Here is a 16,863-nt window from a genome sequence, read left to right on the forward strand (position 1 = left end):
ATGGACTACCCATGGGCACAGATGCAACAGAGGCCATTCCCGTCCTGGAGAAACTGGCTGCCTCCGCGGAAATGCGGCGGGAGAGAGACAAAAGCACTCGCGCTCCGGACTGGAGGCTCGTGCTGAACCGGGCGAAGCTGCCGAGCGGTAAATCATGCGGCTCCGTGTCAGTGGGCGAAGCAAAGCCGGTGTGACCCCCGGTGCCGAGGCAGGGACAACAGCCTGGCCCCTCCTTTCCCCCAAAGCCTTGACGTCCTTGGCAAAAGTTTACCTAAACGTTAAAAAAACCTGGTTCATAGCCCCATCACCCAGGTAACTTCTGCCGCACTCGTGGGAAAACAGAAGACCCAAAAAACATCACAGAAAGGTACAAAATGAACACAAGAGACGTCCCTTTCATCATCTTTCTCCCCAGACTCGTCCACCACGTGGTAGACTGTTGACAACAAAAAGCCACAATGCTTCTGTCACAGAATCCCAAGAAATAATAAATATCTGACATTTTAATACACCACACTTTGGGGTGGTTTATGACCTATAGCAGAAGGTCTCTGACACATGCTGTTGATGGATATGGGGTTTCTTGGGGGGGCAGGGGAGGGTACCCCTCAGAAAAAAAATATGCATATGCCAGCACCTATTTATCTATCTTGCAAAGTTCCACTAATGAAGCCTTTAATTTTGAGATCATTTTAGATGTGCATGTGATTGTCAACAGTAACAGAGATGCCACGTGCCCTTCCCCAGTTTCCCCCAATGGTAAACATCCTGCAAAATGGTAGGAGCGTTATAGGTGTTAGAGCGTGGTGTGGACACCGACACGGCAGGACAGAGAACAGTCCCTCGCCCCTGGGACCCCACCTGCTGTCCTCCCACAGCCACGCCTGCTTCCCTCCTGCCCTCACCTCAACCCCGGAAAACCACTAATCTCTTCTCCAATTCTGTCCTTTCGACACCTAATGAATGTTTTATAAATGGAATCATCGGTACATAAGCTGGAGAGGCCGGCTTTTGTCACTCGGCGTATGTCTCTGCTGCGAGTACCCTGAGTCACAGCCCACCTTCCGTGGGAGGGACGCACCACAGTCCGCCTCACCATTCACCCACGAAGGCCACTGGGTTGTTTCCAGTCTGGGGCTGCCGTGAACACCCGTGTGTAGACCTCCGTGGGGACATGAGCTGCACCGAGTCACGAGGGACACGAGCCTCTGGTTTCCTTCTTCTGTGCCATCTTCATCTGGTTTTCCTATCGGGGTACTACGAACATCCCAGAGATCTGGGAAGCATCCCCTCCTCTTCTATTTTTCTGGAAGGGACCATTTAGAATTGATGTCATTCTTTATTTTTTTTAATTTTTTATTATTTTTTTTAAAGATTTTATTTATTTATTTGACAGAGAGACAGCGAGAGAGGGAACACAAGCAGGGGGAGTGGGAGAGGGAGAAGCAGGCTTCCCGCGGAGCAGGGAGCCCGATGTGGGGCTCGATCCCAGGACCCTGGGATCATGACCTGAGCCGAAGGCAGACGCCTAACCAACTGAGCCACCCAGGCACCCCCAGAGAGAGACTCTTTTTTTTTTTTTTTAAGATTTTATTTATTTATTTGACAGAGATACAGCGAGAGAGGGAACACAAGCAGGGGGAGCGGGAGAGGGAGAAGCAGGCTTCCCGCGGAGCAGGGAGCCCGATGCGGGGCTCGATCCCAGGATCCTGGGATCATGACCTGAGCCTAAGGCAGACGCTTAACGACTGAGCCACCCAGGAGCCCCTGATGTCATTCTTTAAACATTTGGCAGAATTCTCCAGTGATACCAACTGGGCCTGGAGAGTTCATTTGAGGGAGTTTTTAAATTACAAATGCCATTTCCTTAACAGCAATGTGGTCATTCAATTATTTATTGCATATTGGGTGGGTTGTAGCGGCTTGTGTTTTTGAGAAATTGGACCGTTCCATCTGGCCTTAAATGCACATAGGCAGGGTTGTGTGTGAAATTCCTCCGCTACCCACGGTGTCCGCAGGGTCTGTACTGATGTCCTGTTTTATTCCTCACAGTGGGAACTGTGTTGTCTTTCTTTTTCCCTCAGTCTTGCTAGAAGTTTACCAGTGTTGTTGATCTTTCCAAAGCTCTCTATTTGATCGATTTTCTGTATTACTTTTCAGTTTTCAACTCTTCTCGTTTCTACTCTTATCTTTATTATTTCCTTCTTTTGCTTACCTGCTTCGAGTGTATTTTGCTCTTATTTTTAGAAGTTCTTAAGGTGGGGCGCCTGGGTGGCTCAGATGGTTAAGTGTCTGCCTTCGGCTCAGGTCATGATCCCAGGGTCCTGGGATCGAGTCCCGCATCGGGCTCCCTGCTCAGTGGGGAGCCTGCTTCTCCCTCTGCCTCTCTCTCTGTCTCTGATGAATAAATAAAATCTTTTAAAAAAAAAAAAAGAAGTTCTTAAGGTGGAAGCTTAGATTACTGATTTGAGACTTTCCTTTTCTTCCTCATAGTGTTTTTAGTGCTATGATTCTTCCTCTCGGCAATGCTTTAGCTACATCACACGTATTCTGGTATTTTGTATTTTCATTGCCTCTAAATTTATAACAAATTTTAAGCACACTCCCTTCCTTCTTTCCTTCCTCTATTTTCTCAATAATTTACTACATCAGCCAAATCTCTGTTAAAGGCCCTTGTTCCTAGCACCTGCTGGAGTCAGTGGTAGAGTCAGGCCCAAGGAGGGAGCAGCTTGCAAGCCAGTGGCTCAGTGGGTCAGCACGTCATTTAAATAACAGTGGAGTGAGAAAATAAATAGCCATATTGAGGATAATGGGAACAGGTTTCTCACTGAGAGAAAAGAGTTACAAACATGAAACAGGAAAAACTAGATTGACTCTGTCGTGTTGGGATGGAATTCAAGGACTTCAAGAAGTAGGGACAAAACAAATAGGAACTTCGGAATTTACGTACATGTCTGTGCATACACACCTACACACACATACATGTTCTAGTTCTGCCTGGTGAGTGAGAAGGTGAGTGAGACGGTGACTGAGACGCCCCAGCAGCGGCAAGAACGCTTGGCACCCGGATTTTGTTTTCTAAATGCCATTCTTTGCAAAAAGAATCCAGAGTTCTGTGAGTAAATGACTGATTCCAGGGCTGGGGCAGAAAAAGTACAAAATAAGCCTGGAATATCTTTTTCTGCCAAAAAGCAAAGGACTGCTAATAAAAACAATGGGGGTGCCAAAAGGCCAGAGCTATCTATGGCTAGCACTTACACCCTTTAGCCAAATCTGAGATATGGGCCAAACAGGAAACAATCTGAACATCAAATTAATGAAAGCAATAGGGGCGCCCGGGTGGCTCAGTCGTTAAGCGGGTGCCTTCGGCTCAGGTCATGATCCCAGGGTCCTGGGATCGAGCCCCACATCTGGCTCCCTGCTCCGCGGGAAGCCTGCTTCTCCCTCTCCCTCTCCCCCTGCTTGTGTTCCCCCTCTCACTGTGTCTCTCTTTGTCTCTCTGTCAAATAAATAAATAAAATCTTTAAAAAAAAAAAAAAGAAAGCAATAGATTATGGTCCATTGACTAAAACAGGAATTTGTGAAACCATAGTAATATAAATACACAGAAAGAAGAGAGAACTCCTTGTACAGCAGAAAACCAACCAATACATGTGGAGAGCTTGATGGAATTAGAACACAGCCAACATTCAGCACAGCGACACTGGACACAGGTGTGACCACTGAGGGTGCTCAGACCAGCAGGTGCAATAGGAGGAGGATACATGTGGGGGGGGGTGAGGGATAGAGAATAATAAAGCGAAAGTGGAAAAATGTCAACAATTGGGCATCTGGGCAAAGGGAATACGAGTTCTTGTTTTAATTTTGCAACTTTTCTGAAAGTTTGCAATTTGAAATTAAAACGTGTATGGTCCGGGGTGCTTGTGTGGCTGAGTCAGTTAAGCATCCGACTCTTGATTTTGGCTCAGGTCATGATCTCAGGGTTGTGAGACTGAGCCCTGAGTGGGGCTCTGTGCTCAGCAGGGAGTCTGCCTGGGATTCTCTCTCTCCCTCTCCCTCTGCCCCTCCCCCTGCTCATGCTCTCCCGCGTGCATGTGCTCTCTCTCTCTCAAATAAATAAATAAATCTTAAAAAAAAAAAAAAAGTGTACGGTCTACGACCTGGTCTTCAGTGTGCTTGTTAAACCGATGAACAACATTCTTAGAGATCTTTCCACATCAGCAAACAGAGCACGACCTCATCACTTTTCATGGCCGTGTGACATTGTGCTGCATGAACGACCCTCCTTTCTACTGAATAACTCCTCAGTTTCTGTAGGCTGGGCTCTACAAGAGAACGATGCTTCCCCGCCTATAAAAAACAACAATTACAAATGCTGCCATTTGCACAGTTTTGGAAAGAAGTACACGCCTATCACTCTGAAGCCCTTGAGTTTTCTGGAACATTCAGCAAAGCAGAGGGAGACCCCCCTCCCCCGTCCGACCCCAGAGTGTGGTGTGTGGGGCCATTATTCTGCATTGGCCCGCACATCACCCACTTCCCTCAGGACACCTGGCGTTCTAATGTGAGGTCAGACCCACAAGGTTAGGAGTGACTTGAAGAAACACAGGGTCGGAAGTGTGGCTGGGCAGAGTAGTTCCAAATGACCCCTGCTCTGCGTGGCCCCTTTCCCCAAGGTCATGGAAACCTCAGGCATTTGGATGTTCCGCCCTATTAGAAGCAGAGGACACTGATGCTGGAGGGGAGAGTTTCCATTCAGCCTCAGCCGGACCTCTCCTGTCTTTATGAAAACATCTCCAGCGCTTACCAAAGGCAGCGCACATCATCCCAGAATGGCCCTGAGCCCGAAGAGGCCAAGCCCACCAAGGCTCACGCAGCCAGCCCAGCCACGAGGGGCTCTACCACCTCGTCCAGGCACGTGTGGCCGGTCAAAGCAGCAGTGTCCCCTGCTGAGGCCTCTGGGGACACATGACAATGATGGGAGATAATTCTGGTTGTCACAACTGGGGGGTGCTACTGGCGCTAATGGACAGAAGCCAGGGACACTGCTCAGCACCCTACAGGCCCGTGGAACAAAGAATGAGCCACCACTGAGAGGTGTCAACAGTGCCGAGGTGGAGACACCTGCCTAACACACCTCACTTCCTCCTAAGTCCCTTCTTCGCCCAACATCCAAATCCCCAGCCGATGTGGCCCTGCCTCACACACCACCTCCAGCAGCCCGCTCTCTCCAAGCCCCACGCCCTGCAAGGTCCGTGTCTGCCCAGCGGCTGGGAGGTCGCCCTGCAGACTCCTAGTGGGCACGGCTGGCGTGGGCAGACACTCCCCGATGCCACGGGAGAGGGAGACACGAGCCATCCGTGTTTCCCCAGGATCTTACTAAACATCCCCTTGATGACGTGTCTATGCCCCCAGCCCCGGGCTGAGAGATGCTGGAGCAAAGCGAGCGGCCTCCACAGGACCCCTGCAGATGCCCAGCATGAGAGCAGCCCCAGGCACAGAGCAGCTGCTCAGGAAGTGAGAGACCCCCTTTCACAGAGTTCTCTCCAGGAAGAGCAAAGAGATGAGATGCCCACATGAGAGCCGTTTCCATAGGGAGCGTGCTTCTCCCCATCCCCCGGCCGCCCTGCGACCAAGCCTGAGTTCCAAGTGGGAAAGGCATAACCTTCCCCATCGGGTACGCTCACGCTTCTGCACGTTGGTGATGCAAATGTTTATCCTGCAAAATAGCCTCAGAAAAAATGCACATGTGCGACAGAGTCAGATCACAAATCCTCCAGATCAGCCCCAAACCTCAGCAGGGGGGCATGGGAGGGGCTCTGCCGCGCTTAACGAAGTCCAACATGTTTGTGCAAAGTGTCTGCTTTCAAAAACACCTTCCCAGGAAAAAGCCCAGCTCTCATGCGTCTTCCCTTCATGGAAGGCAAATGACACCAACAGACCCTCTCGTCTACAACGTTATTAAGCAGAGAAAAAGTAAATGGACTTTGGCCTGCTCCCTGCACGGGAGGCCGACCCATATGGACCTCATCAAGGGTTCACCGCATCTGGCTTCTGGCTGGCTTTGGCCAATGGGAGCCCAACAGGAGATCAGAGGGAGGGCAGGGTGAGCCACCAGGAGGGCCTCCGCGGAAGGTCACTACCCCACGTAAGTGGCTTCTCTCCACGACTCTACTTTTGTGGGCTCTGCCCTCCCCTGTTCCTCCAGGCCTGAAGGTGCTCACAGCCCTGCTGCTGCCACCGTCCGGGGTCACACACTAGTCCCCGTGGGCGCCCCACGCCTTGCCCCCCATTTTGGGAATAAGCCCTGCTGAGACCATCCTGTTTGAGGGCTCCCTGTTTCCTGTGAGGACCCTGCCTGATAAGACAGCCCGGGCAGACCTGGGGAGGGTCTGCAGGGGCCCCCGTAGGTTCCCCCGCAGGATGCAAGACATGCAGAGCAGACCACACCTTGAGAAACAGGAGGCCAGGGAGGGCATGTGAGCGAGAGCCGGGCAGTGGGAGAGCGCAGGGCGTGATGCAAGAGGGGGCCTCTGACTCTCCACCATTCTTCCCTCCCGGACTGCCCTGAATTATGTCTCGTACGCAGAGCGCAGGCGAGGGGGCCCAGGCAGGTAGGACCACAGTCAGCATGGACCACAGAACAAGGGTCCTCAGGGCAGAGCCACCAGCCCTGAGGGACCACTTCCTGAATCACCTTCACCCCTTATCCCGGGGGTGTCCTGCCTCGGGGCCAGCAGCCCTCCCGCCCCTGCCAATGTGCCTGCGACCTGCTGAGCCCTGCCCAGCTGCGGGCCACGCCGAAGAACGTCACTGCATCTGGAAACATTAAGAGCCTGGGGCGCTGAGTCACATAGAAACAACACGCTCCCCCCCGCCCTGCCCCCGCGAGACAGATGTGCACCGAACGCTTCCCGACAGTGTGACCCGCAAACCCCATCACGGAGGCCTAAGACATACATGGAATAACCTCAGGCAAGAGAGGAAGTGGCTGAGCCCCAGGAAAGGAGCAGCCTAATCCCGCGCTGAAGGTCTGGCTCAGCGGCTCAGCGCTGCTGAAAGGCTGGCCCTGGGAACGGAAACGGCGGGCTGCAGGGATGCACCCCTGAGCGTCTCCTGGAGGGAGGCTCCCTCTTCCAGAGCATTCCGGGGGGGGGGCCTCCGCAGGGGGATTTGCCAGCAGGCAGGCCCCTGATGGATGCTCCCTGCGTGCCTAAGCAGGGGTGACCCCATCAGGGGTCCCGACCCTGCTCAACTGTGACACACAGTTGCTTGGGCCATCCACAGATGATTCCAGAACATGCTACGTGCGGGCACGCTGATGGGGGTGCCAAGGCCGACACGGTCGGAAAGCTGAAAGCCCTCAGCCGGCGTGGGGAGGTGGGCTCCCACTTAAGCAGGAAGGAAAAGTCACAGGTGTGCCTTCTCTGCTTCCCTGACAGAGCATGGGCTCTGGGGGGCCCCCGGGCCTAAGCGGGCGGACTGGCACCCAGGCACACAGAACAGTCGCTGAGCTCAGAGTGAGTGTGCCCCACGCTACGGAGACACAGGCTGTCCTCGGGGGTTCCTGACCCTCCGGGACATGGGCACCGTCTCCCCACCTGTGCCCAGGAGCAGGCTGTTGTCCCTCACCTCCCCGTGGGGGCGCCCGGGAGTGCCCCGGGAAAGAGAAAACTGGCTCGCAAAAACCACAGCGAGGGCAAGTGGAACATCCTGATGAAAACCTTGTTTCCTCACGAGCCCGTGCACAGCAAAATAAAACGAAACCCGAACTGCCCACACCTTCGCAGCCTTTCCTCCAAGACCCTCCCGACTCTTGCTCGGGTCACGTCCACGTCAGAGAGGATAATTCTGGCTTTGGAGTCGCGTGCAAATGGCCTAGAATCACAGCCACCAGTAACAGCTCGAGCCAAGGTCGCCGCAATGCATGAACGCCTTCCACGCCTTCCCCACCGCGGGGTGATCCCTGGGGGTCCCTGAGTCTCCCCACCCAGCACATGGACCCTCTACAAATGCTCATTGCCTAAGTCATGTTTCCAGCCAGTATAGACGTTTTTAAACTTCGGAGTATAAATGACTTGAGACAGAAAAGCTGCCAGGCTGGCGGGAGGCGTGGGGGGGCACCCCGTCCTACCTTGTTGTAATATTGTACCCGCACCGAGTGCCAGCGCCCGTCACTCACGCCCCCGGGAACCTGGGGTGTCACTGTGGTTGTAGTCTCACCTGCGGGCGGGGGGGAGGGGGTCCAGAGAGAACACACGTTAGTGGGCCACGAATAAGACATCTGGATAAACGCTCTCTTCCGACAGCGCGGATAACGCGGTGAATGGCTTTTTAAATATTTTTAATCGACGGATGTACAGTGAGTCCCCATGTGGGGAATCTGAGCTGTCTTCCGTGTTTTCGGCGTCCTAAAGAACGCCACAATGAACACCTCTGTGCATTCTGGATCCTCCCCCCTCCAGCCCCCAACAGGACGGATTCCTAGTAGAATTCAGGGATTGGCGGGTGAGCGCAGCTAAAGGCGCCACCCGGGATCGGGGTGGTTCCCACCGACAAAGTGCCCGTGAGGGGCTTGGAGGGCTGCTCCTTCCGGGGGGGCCCACCTGCCGAGAAGGTGAGCTGCACTTGCTCACCCACAACCTCCAGGGCAATGAAGTCGTGCTTCTCGTTGAAGCGGCCATTATACAGCAGCAGGGCGTTCCTCTCCCGGGTGGCAAACCTGTGGGGCCAAGCAGAGGCACATCACAGAACGAACGAGCCCTGCTCGGAAGGTCTGCAGGCGGCGGCTGTAGAAGGAAGAGGCTGCCCAGACGCGACACACCCAGCCAGCAGCGGCCGAGAGCGGGGGGCCACACTCAGGGAAGACTCTGGTCCCCGGGCACTCATTTTTCTCATCAGCAGTTGACAGCCCATAAAACCTGCTTAGCGATGTTCTTTTCTGGAAACGGCAAACAGATTGCACAGAGGAATCTGGTTTCCACGGCCTGTAGAATTGGAAAAGATGACATCTGAACGGTGTCCTAAAAGCCACTGACCAATTAGAGATGTCTGAACAGAAAAACGTGCGGTGCATCTTCTGCGCCTGGAAACGGATCCCCACGCATGTTCCCCAGGGCACAGGCATGCGGTCCCCTTCCACGCAGGGAGGCTGTGTTGATGACTACCTCGGGGCCTCTGTCCCTTGTCTCCACCACCAGACTCCAGCACACAAGGTCCTTTTCTTCCCAAACACTACATGCCTCCCTGCCCCAGGGCCTCTGCACCTGCTGCTCTTTCTGCCGGGAACAATCTTCCCTGGCTCTGCAGACCCCTCAGGAGACACTCAAACTGCACTTTCCATAACTCATTTCATCCACACTGTGCCCCCACCTCCATCGAATCTAGCACATCAGTCCATTTCTGAAATTATACTGCTTATTGATTTGTTTTTAAGAACCTATGATCCTAGGGGTGCCTGGGTGGCTCAGTCGGTTAAGCGTCTGCCTTCGGCTCAGGTCACGATCCCAGAGTCCTGGGATCAAGCCCCGCATCGGGCTCCTTGCTCAGTGGAGAGCCTGCTTCTCCCTCTCCCTCTGCCTGCCGCTCCCTCTGCTTGTGCTCTCTATCGCTCTCTCTGTGTCAAATAAATAAAATCTTAAAAAAAAAAAGAACCTATGATCCTTAAGGGGAGGGAATGACTCTCACTGCTGCATCCTGGAGCCCAAAACAGGGCCCATAGAAAAGCTTAATAATGGTGGGCTGAATAAATGAATGGATGGAAGCATGACTGAAAAAGCAGATTCGTGAAAACAAACAGACCTGTCAGACTTCACGCATTTGAAGCATGAAGAACCACTTATTTCAACCAGAGATACATCCTCAGAGATCTTTCTCCCAACCCCGTGGTCCCAGGAAAGCCAGGGATCCCTGAGTCACAGCCAGGCCTCCTGGACGCCCCGCTTACAGACACCCTGGAAAGTGTCCTGTATGAACTCGGGATGGTTTCCCGAGTGGGCTGGATGTGGGGGCGGGGATTATTATTCCCTTGGATTCGAGGTTGGTTTATCTGTCTTCATGCAGCAAGGGTCTATCAGAACCACAGGCTGCAGGCATGTGACCCCAGGCTTTCCTGTGAGTTACTTAAAATGAACAGTTCTCGTCCACACCTCGAATCCCCTCTGTTTAAGACACAGTGAGAACTGATAACATACTGCACAGAAAAAACACCCATACAGCGAAGGGGACGCTTCGGGGTATGGAGTGAACAGGCGGGAGAAGGGGACAGATTACGGTTACGACAGACACTCGCCGGGACACACCTAATTCTCCTCAGCAGGTTGCACTGCTGTGGCTTTCTCTTTGGACCAAGCTGGGAGCTGGTATGGGCTGTTGGCATCAAATGGTGCTGCGTGGCCCCACCCCACCCCAGGCAGGCACCCAGAGGTCCACTGCTGGACATGGAGCGCTAACAGGGGACCCAGGGCCAAGGGGAGGATCCAGAAAGCACAAGAGAAAGAGGAAAGACTAGAAACAGAGACCAAGACCTGGCGAGCGGCCGGGGGAGAAGCAAAGAACAGAGGATGGGGGCAGGGGTGGAGGAAGAGAGGCAGCTGGGAACGCGGGGCCCGCCTGGGAACCCAGCCACTTGGCAAACAGGAACTAGAAGAGGAGAGTCGAAATCACCTGAAACAAGCTGCTCGCTGGCGCCCAGCCCCCCTGCCCCACGGTGCGCCCCCAGGAGGCAGCGGGCCCCCCCCGCCCGGCAACCACAGCCCCCGCAGTGCAGCTGCTCTGCTCAAGGTTTGGGAGGACTTTTTCACGGTTTCTGCTGTTGAAGTCATTCCCTAACAAACCACTCACTGATTTAGCAGGGCCCTGATGTCCCAGCCACGGCCCCCCAGGCGGGAAACGGCCCACATATGGCCGCCACACTTAATCATCTGAAACTGCTAAGCCGGGCAAGCAAGCGGACATCCCACTATGTTACTCGCACATTTAATTAAACGCGTTATTTTCTAGCTTCTCTCTGAGTCTGGAGCCAGCAGACTTCCCGTCGGTCTCCGGCAGGGTTGCCACGGCCTGCCCGCCTCCCGCACCGGGACTTCCTGTCACCTCCTAGGTCAGCCTCCAGCAGGGACCACCCCCCTGCAGCTTATCCGCTGCCCATGGTCACTGCACAGCGTGTGACCGCAGGCTGCCAGCCACGCCCCGGGGGCGGGTGGCCATGGCCATACAGATGTCAAGATCACATGCCCCAAACCAGCGCCCATCACACGCCAGGGACACGTTTGCCAGAAGACATAAAACGCCTCTGGTTTGGAGGGCGGACATCCACAGAAGCACGGTGTTTTAAACCTCCACCACGTGGGGCACAGAGTGGCCAGGAGGGATCCCACGGCAGAGCCCTAGCTTTGGAGGCCGTGCCCTCGGGCTGTGCCCTGCTGCACACAGGTCTTGTGGGCAGAGGGCAGAGAGCCAGGCCCCAGCTCCTGGCATGCGTGGCCCCGCTGAGCCGTCCGCGCTGAAGGCGGACACCACTTACACCTGCTGCAGCCTGGGGAACAGGCCAAGCACCAAGAGAGCCAGCCACGTCCTCTGCACCCCCGAGCCCTCACAGCACGCCCAGACAGGGACCCCCATTGGCTGTTCTAACAGAACGTGGCAGAGCCATGGGCTGTGCATCGAAATCAAACAGCAACAACTTCAAAACCGTGGCCTCCAGGTGACCCGAGCCTCAGAACTGCTGTTACAGTCAAAGGAACCTGCCGTCCAGGCCTGGAGGGTCAAGTGGGGGTCCAGTGTCCTGCCTCCCCGCTGGTGCCCCAGGAAAGGGCAGGGCCTCGAGCACCCACTTGGGCTCCATGGATCACAACACTCTTGTTATTTTATTAAAGCTGGAGTCTCGGGGTTACAGGCCAGGAAGCAGTGGCCAGCTGCCTGCTGACCTCTGGACGTCTGGGGTGTCAGGACATAGGACGAAAAGCCCCCGAGCAGCTTCAGGCCAGCAGCAGACAGGCACAGACAGAGCACCAGGGTCGATGGCGGCCTGAACCCACAGACAAGGACGCCAGAGGGGAGGGCAGGAGACGAGCAGCAGTGACCAAATGTGCTGTCCAGCCTGGGCAGGGGTCTTCCTGGAGGAAGCAGCGGGGGTGGGCGGGCCAGCAGGATGTGGGAACGCCTGGGGGAGGCTGGGCAGGTCCAGAGAACCACAAGCAAGCAAGGGCGGCCCCATCACAGGGCACAAGGTGCCAGACTCAGGGAGTGCCAGTGGTCAGGCCACAGAGGACCCCAGCCCTATTAGGAAATATGGGCTTTACCCCAGGCAGTGGGCAGGCCCGGCAGGACTCAGGCTGACTCAGGCTGACTCAGGCCAGGCAGACGAGCCCGGCGCTGTCACACCAGGTCAGGAGGGAGAGAGGACAGGGCCAAGGTGCTGGGCACTGGGAAGGGAAAAGTGTCTGGACAGGGGACAGAAGGACAAGAGATTCACAGGACCTGTCTGAGTGAGAGGTACGGGGAGAGGCCAAGGTGGGCCCGGTGCCTCAAGCAGCTCTGAAGAGAGAGGTTCCTCTCGGGTCTGGAGGGGCACTCGGGGACGCCCACACGGAGAGGTCAGCGGGCCTGAACCACATGTCCAACGGCCCAGCCCTGCAGAGCTGGCTTCTCCTGGGACCTCCATGTGATCGGGGCCTTTCCCCAGCACTGACATCCAGGGTCCCTCCCACTGGATTTTAAGATCCCTAGGGACATTTCTAAAATCCCTTCTGACTCACCTCAGAGTGTGTCCTGCACGACAGGTGCTCAGTAAGCGCCGTGCACACTGGCCCCAACCGCTCAGCGTGGCCCTCACACCGGGACAGGCCGGCTCCCAGCTCCTGCCCCGGGCCGTCCCGCCTTGTTCCCAGCGCACGCACCGCATCTTTCCTTGAGGCAGCCAGCCCCCAGTCCTGGCTCCGCTGGGCTTGAGCCAATGGCGGTGCGTCCTGGCCACTTACCGAAAAGATCAGGCCTCACTCCCACCTATTCTGGACTGTAGCCCCCACCTGCACTCTCCAGGGCCCGTTGGCTACACTGCACCCCTCACCCGTTCAGGGGACAGGACCCCAGAGAGGAGCCTGTCTTCAAAGGGCAGCTCGCAGGGGCAGCCGCCTTCTGGGGTGCCTGCTCAAAGGACACGGGGTGCTGCATTCCCACTGGGAGACCACCTGAAGGGCCCCCGAACAACGGCACTAAAGACCAAACAAAAAATACACCCCACTTCCCTAAGTGAAACCTGAGAGAAATCTTTCAAGTAGAAATGACAGGTTTTTTAGAATTAAATTAAACCTAAATTCTCTTGGAGGAGCAGAAGCAGAAATAGCAAGCACAGCACACGATAAGCCCACACCCTGGATCACAGGTGGGGAGCAGGGCTGCTGGGCAGCCAGCCCCCGGGCCGCAAAGCAGGAAGCCCAGCTGAGTTCACCGCCTGGCGCCAAGGCTGCGGGCCCCTGCGCCCTCCACCTCCGGCCACCAGGGTGTCGGCAAGTGGGCAGGACCCGAAGGGCGAGGGCTGGCTTCACAGCGTGTGACCTGGGCCATCATAAGGGGCCCACGCAGGGCTCAACCCTCCGCTGCCGCGGTCCTGAAGGTCTTCATTTTTGAGCCAGGACTTGCAGGGGGCCCCCCAGATCAGCTAGCCAGGCCTACAGCCAGCCCGGACCAGCGGACATGGCCCCGTGGGCACCTGGAGAGACACGGGGCAGGGACCCGTGATGCTCTAGTGGCAGGAGCCGAGGCGGGGACACGCGGGGCCACACTCACGTGAGGGAGATGGTGAAGTGAAAGCGCTGCCTCAGGCCTCGGAAGGTGACAAAGGACCGGGGCGGGAAGCTCCTGGTGGTCACCTCGCAGTAGGGCCTCTCGAACTCGCCGGGAGGGCACACGCAGTGGAAGCCGCCGATGAGCAGGTTCACACAGGTGCCCCCGTTTTTGCAGACCCCGTGCGCGCAGCGGCCCGAGCGCGTGTTCACCTCGCAGTGCTCTCCTGGAGGATGAGACAGAGACGGGGGCACGTTACCCTGAACCCCGGAACCCGAGCCGCGAGCGCCACCGCCTGAAGGTGCTGCAAGGTTGGGCCGAGGGTCAAGGTGCAGTGTAGACGCTGCAGGACCTGGGCCTTCCCAGCACCACCGTGTCGCAGTTGTCCAGAGTGGTGGCACCCCAGGGGGTTCCTCCGCAGGGGGCCCGTCCCCGTCCCAGCCCTGCCGGGGTCCCCACGCTCTGGGGGGCAGCGTCACATGCAGCCGTGAACACCCCTCTCTTAGGACAGAATCACCCGGAAATGAGGAGACTGACAGGGGTCCTCACGCCCCCCACACACACCTGTGCTGGGGCGGCGCCCGCGCAGTCCGAACAGAGGGAGACTGGGGAGCACGCGGAGCACCTGCACCCGGGCCGCCCCCGCAGGAGGCCTCCGGCCGTGCCCGCCCCGCGGCTTCTCATGCAGAGCCCCCTGCAGCCTGGCCAACGCTGGGTCCCTGTGTGTTTGTAACCTGTCCAGCCTTCCCACTGGCGCTCGAGCTCTCCAAGGGCAGAAGTCTAAACCTCCGTAACAGCAGGGTTCTGGAAGCTTCCCCAGAGAGACACCTCCGCCCGGAGGCCTGTCAGGCCTAGGACACACAGACCCCGTCTGTTGGGAGGGTCCCCGTGCTCACCAACGGAGGGACACACTCAGGGAGACACAGGTCCATCGTGAGCTGGCCTGTGGCAGCCAGCAGCACTTTGCCTGGGCAATCCTTGCTGCCCGGGATGGGGCTGGCGGCCCCACGGCCCAGGCCTGCCTCTGCCACACGGTGTGGACGCCGCCAGCGCCGTCCAATGCCTGCAGACCGACAGGAGCTTCTAATGACCAGAAACTCCCCAGCTCCCACCAACACTCTTTGTCAGTTACAGATTTTTAAATGAACACCTTCTAAAATATACGTGTGACATTCATATCCAAAAAAAAAAAATCACTGTACAAAAACACGGCACAGAGAGTGAAAGCCATCAGCGGCCTCCTGCACACCCCCCAGGAACGAGTCAGGGACGCTGGACACCCGGCTCGCGCTGGCCGGCCTCTGTCCACTCTGCTCAGGGCTTTCCTTGGAGATCCTTCCGGCAGCGCCCGGGATTCTGTCCCTGCTGACAGCTGCACAGTATCCCACGGGAGGACCCATCAGCTCTACTGTCGATGTGCACGTACGCTGTTTATAGCTTCTTCTTTTTTTTAAAGCTTTTATTTATTTATCTGAGAGGGGGAGAGAGAGAGAGAGCACAAAGCACGGAGAGGGAGAAACAGACTCCCCGCTGAGCAGGGAGCCTGATGCAGGACTCGATCCCAGGACCCTGAGATTATGACCTGAGCTGAACGTAGATGCTTAACCGACTGAGCCATCCAGGCGCCTCTATAGCTTCTTCTATTGCAAATTACTTCCAGTACACATCCGTGCTGCGTGTTAGGAGCATGCCTCCTGAGAAAGTCTAGATTTTGATAAGTATTTCCAAACTGCCGTCCACCAAAGCAGGCAGAACGTACACGCCCTGCGTTACCAGGTGTGAGCACTCTCCAAGAGTTTCCATTTCGGGCCAACGACAGAGGGGTTCTATGTGCATTTATTTTGGGGGAGGGTCAGCATCTGTTTGCATTTTATTGGCAACATCCATTTGCTTGAGGTTCACCTCTGTTTATGCATCTGTGGCCACAGAAACGTTCCATCCGCGTGCAGTCGCAGTTATCGATTTCCCCTCGGTGACACTAGTCCCCTCGGGTTAGTACGAGGCCGCTAGGACGGGGTGCGGGACACAGAACTCCCCAGACGCCTCACAGGAGCCGCAGTGCCCGCGGACGGCAGCCTTCACATGGCAGCGGCTTCCAGCCTCGTCTCAGCCAGCCGGGCCGACGAACAAAATACCGCGGACCCGGTGGCTTTGAACAACAGACCCTCGTTTCTCACAGTTCCCAAGGCTGGAAGTCCACGATCAAGGTGCTGCGAACCGAGCGCCTGCCGAGAGCGCTGTGTCCGGGAGCTCATGCGGCCCGTCGCCGGTGTGTGTGTGCAGAGCGAGCGCTCTCGTGTCTCTGTGTGTGAGGACACCAATCCTACCGAGGCCCCGGCGTGCCGGGTACCGACGGCTCACAGCCAGGACTCTGCACCCAGGTCCTCCCCCAAAAGACCTTGGCCCGAGAAGCCGCCCTTGCTGGGACCGCCCACAGCCCGCGACCGGTCAGCGAGGAGACGGCCCAGCGCTGGCCATCAATGAAGCGGGGACACGAGTCAGCAGGGCACCCTGTTGCCTCCAAGGGACAGCCCTGCGCCCCCACCCCCACCCCCAGGCGCGGCTCCTGAGAAGGCAGATCGTCATGGAGCCTCGGAGCGTTTCTCAAGGAGGCAACTCAGATGCACAGGTCACTGACCAGTGTAAGGAAAGGCTTTGGGTCACCCGACGGAATGCTCCAAAGGAGCTTATTTTGGGGGCACAGGCGAAACAGACCTGTGATTAACATCGGAAGCAAATGGCACTCCTGAAAAATGTGCGCTTTCCCTCTCCTTCCCCGACGTATCCCCCAATCTTCATCCCTGGTTGCAACAGCCCAAGAAAGTACACCTCGCTCAGCAAAGGTGACTACAGTCTGAGCCCGTCAAGAACAGGGGGAGGGGGCTCCACACTGTTGACGTCTCACCGAGTCCCATGACTGTGCAGGGCCCAGCAGGCCGGTGACGCCCCCCCCCCCACCCCCAGGGCTGAGCCCAGCCCTCCAGCCCCGCTGAGCAAAGCAAGCAGGCTGAGGCCAGAAGCCCCGGGCAGCCCAACCACCTGTTTCCCACTGGCAGGGGCTGACCCCAGGCGAGTGTT

The 16,863-nt window shown here is 56.6% G+C and overlaps 1 protein-coding gene across 1 annotated transcript in view; it reads right to left on the reverse strand.

Moving 5' to 3' along the window:
- The window catches only part of CELSR1 (cadherin EGF LAG seven-pass G-type receptor 1), a 133,964-nt gene that overhangs the window by 51,379 nt on the left and 65,722 nt on the right, over window positions 1-16,863 (reverse strand). Inside the window, exons 3-5 of the mRNA XM_081822660.1 lie at window positions 13,789-14,011; window positions 8,607-8,722; window positions 8,135-8,223 (exon numbers count right to left, since the gene is read on the reverse strand). Coding sequence (XP_081678786.1) covers window positions 8,135-8,223; window positions 8,607-8,722; window positions 13,789-14,011 — 428 coding nt within the window. The remainder of the gene's footprint in view (window positions 1-8,134; window positions 8,224-8,606; window positions 8,723-13,788; window positions 14,012-16,863) is intronic.

Source organism: Leptonychotes weddellii, chromosome 5, assembly GCF_054177405.1.
Source record: "Leptonychotes weddellii isolate Sample4059 chromosome 5, ASM5417740v2, whole genome shotgun sequence".
Taxonomy (NCBI): Eukaryota; Metazoa; Chordata; class Mammalia; order Carnivora; family Phocidae; genus Leptonychotes; species Leptonychotes weddellii.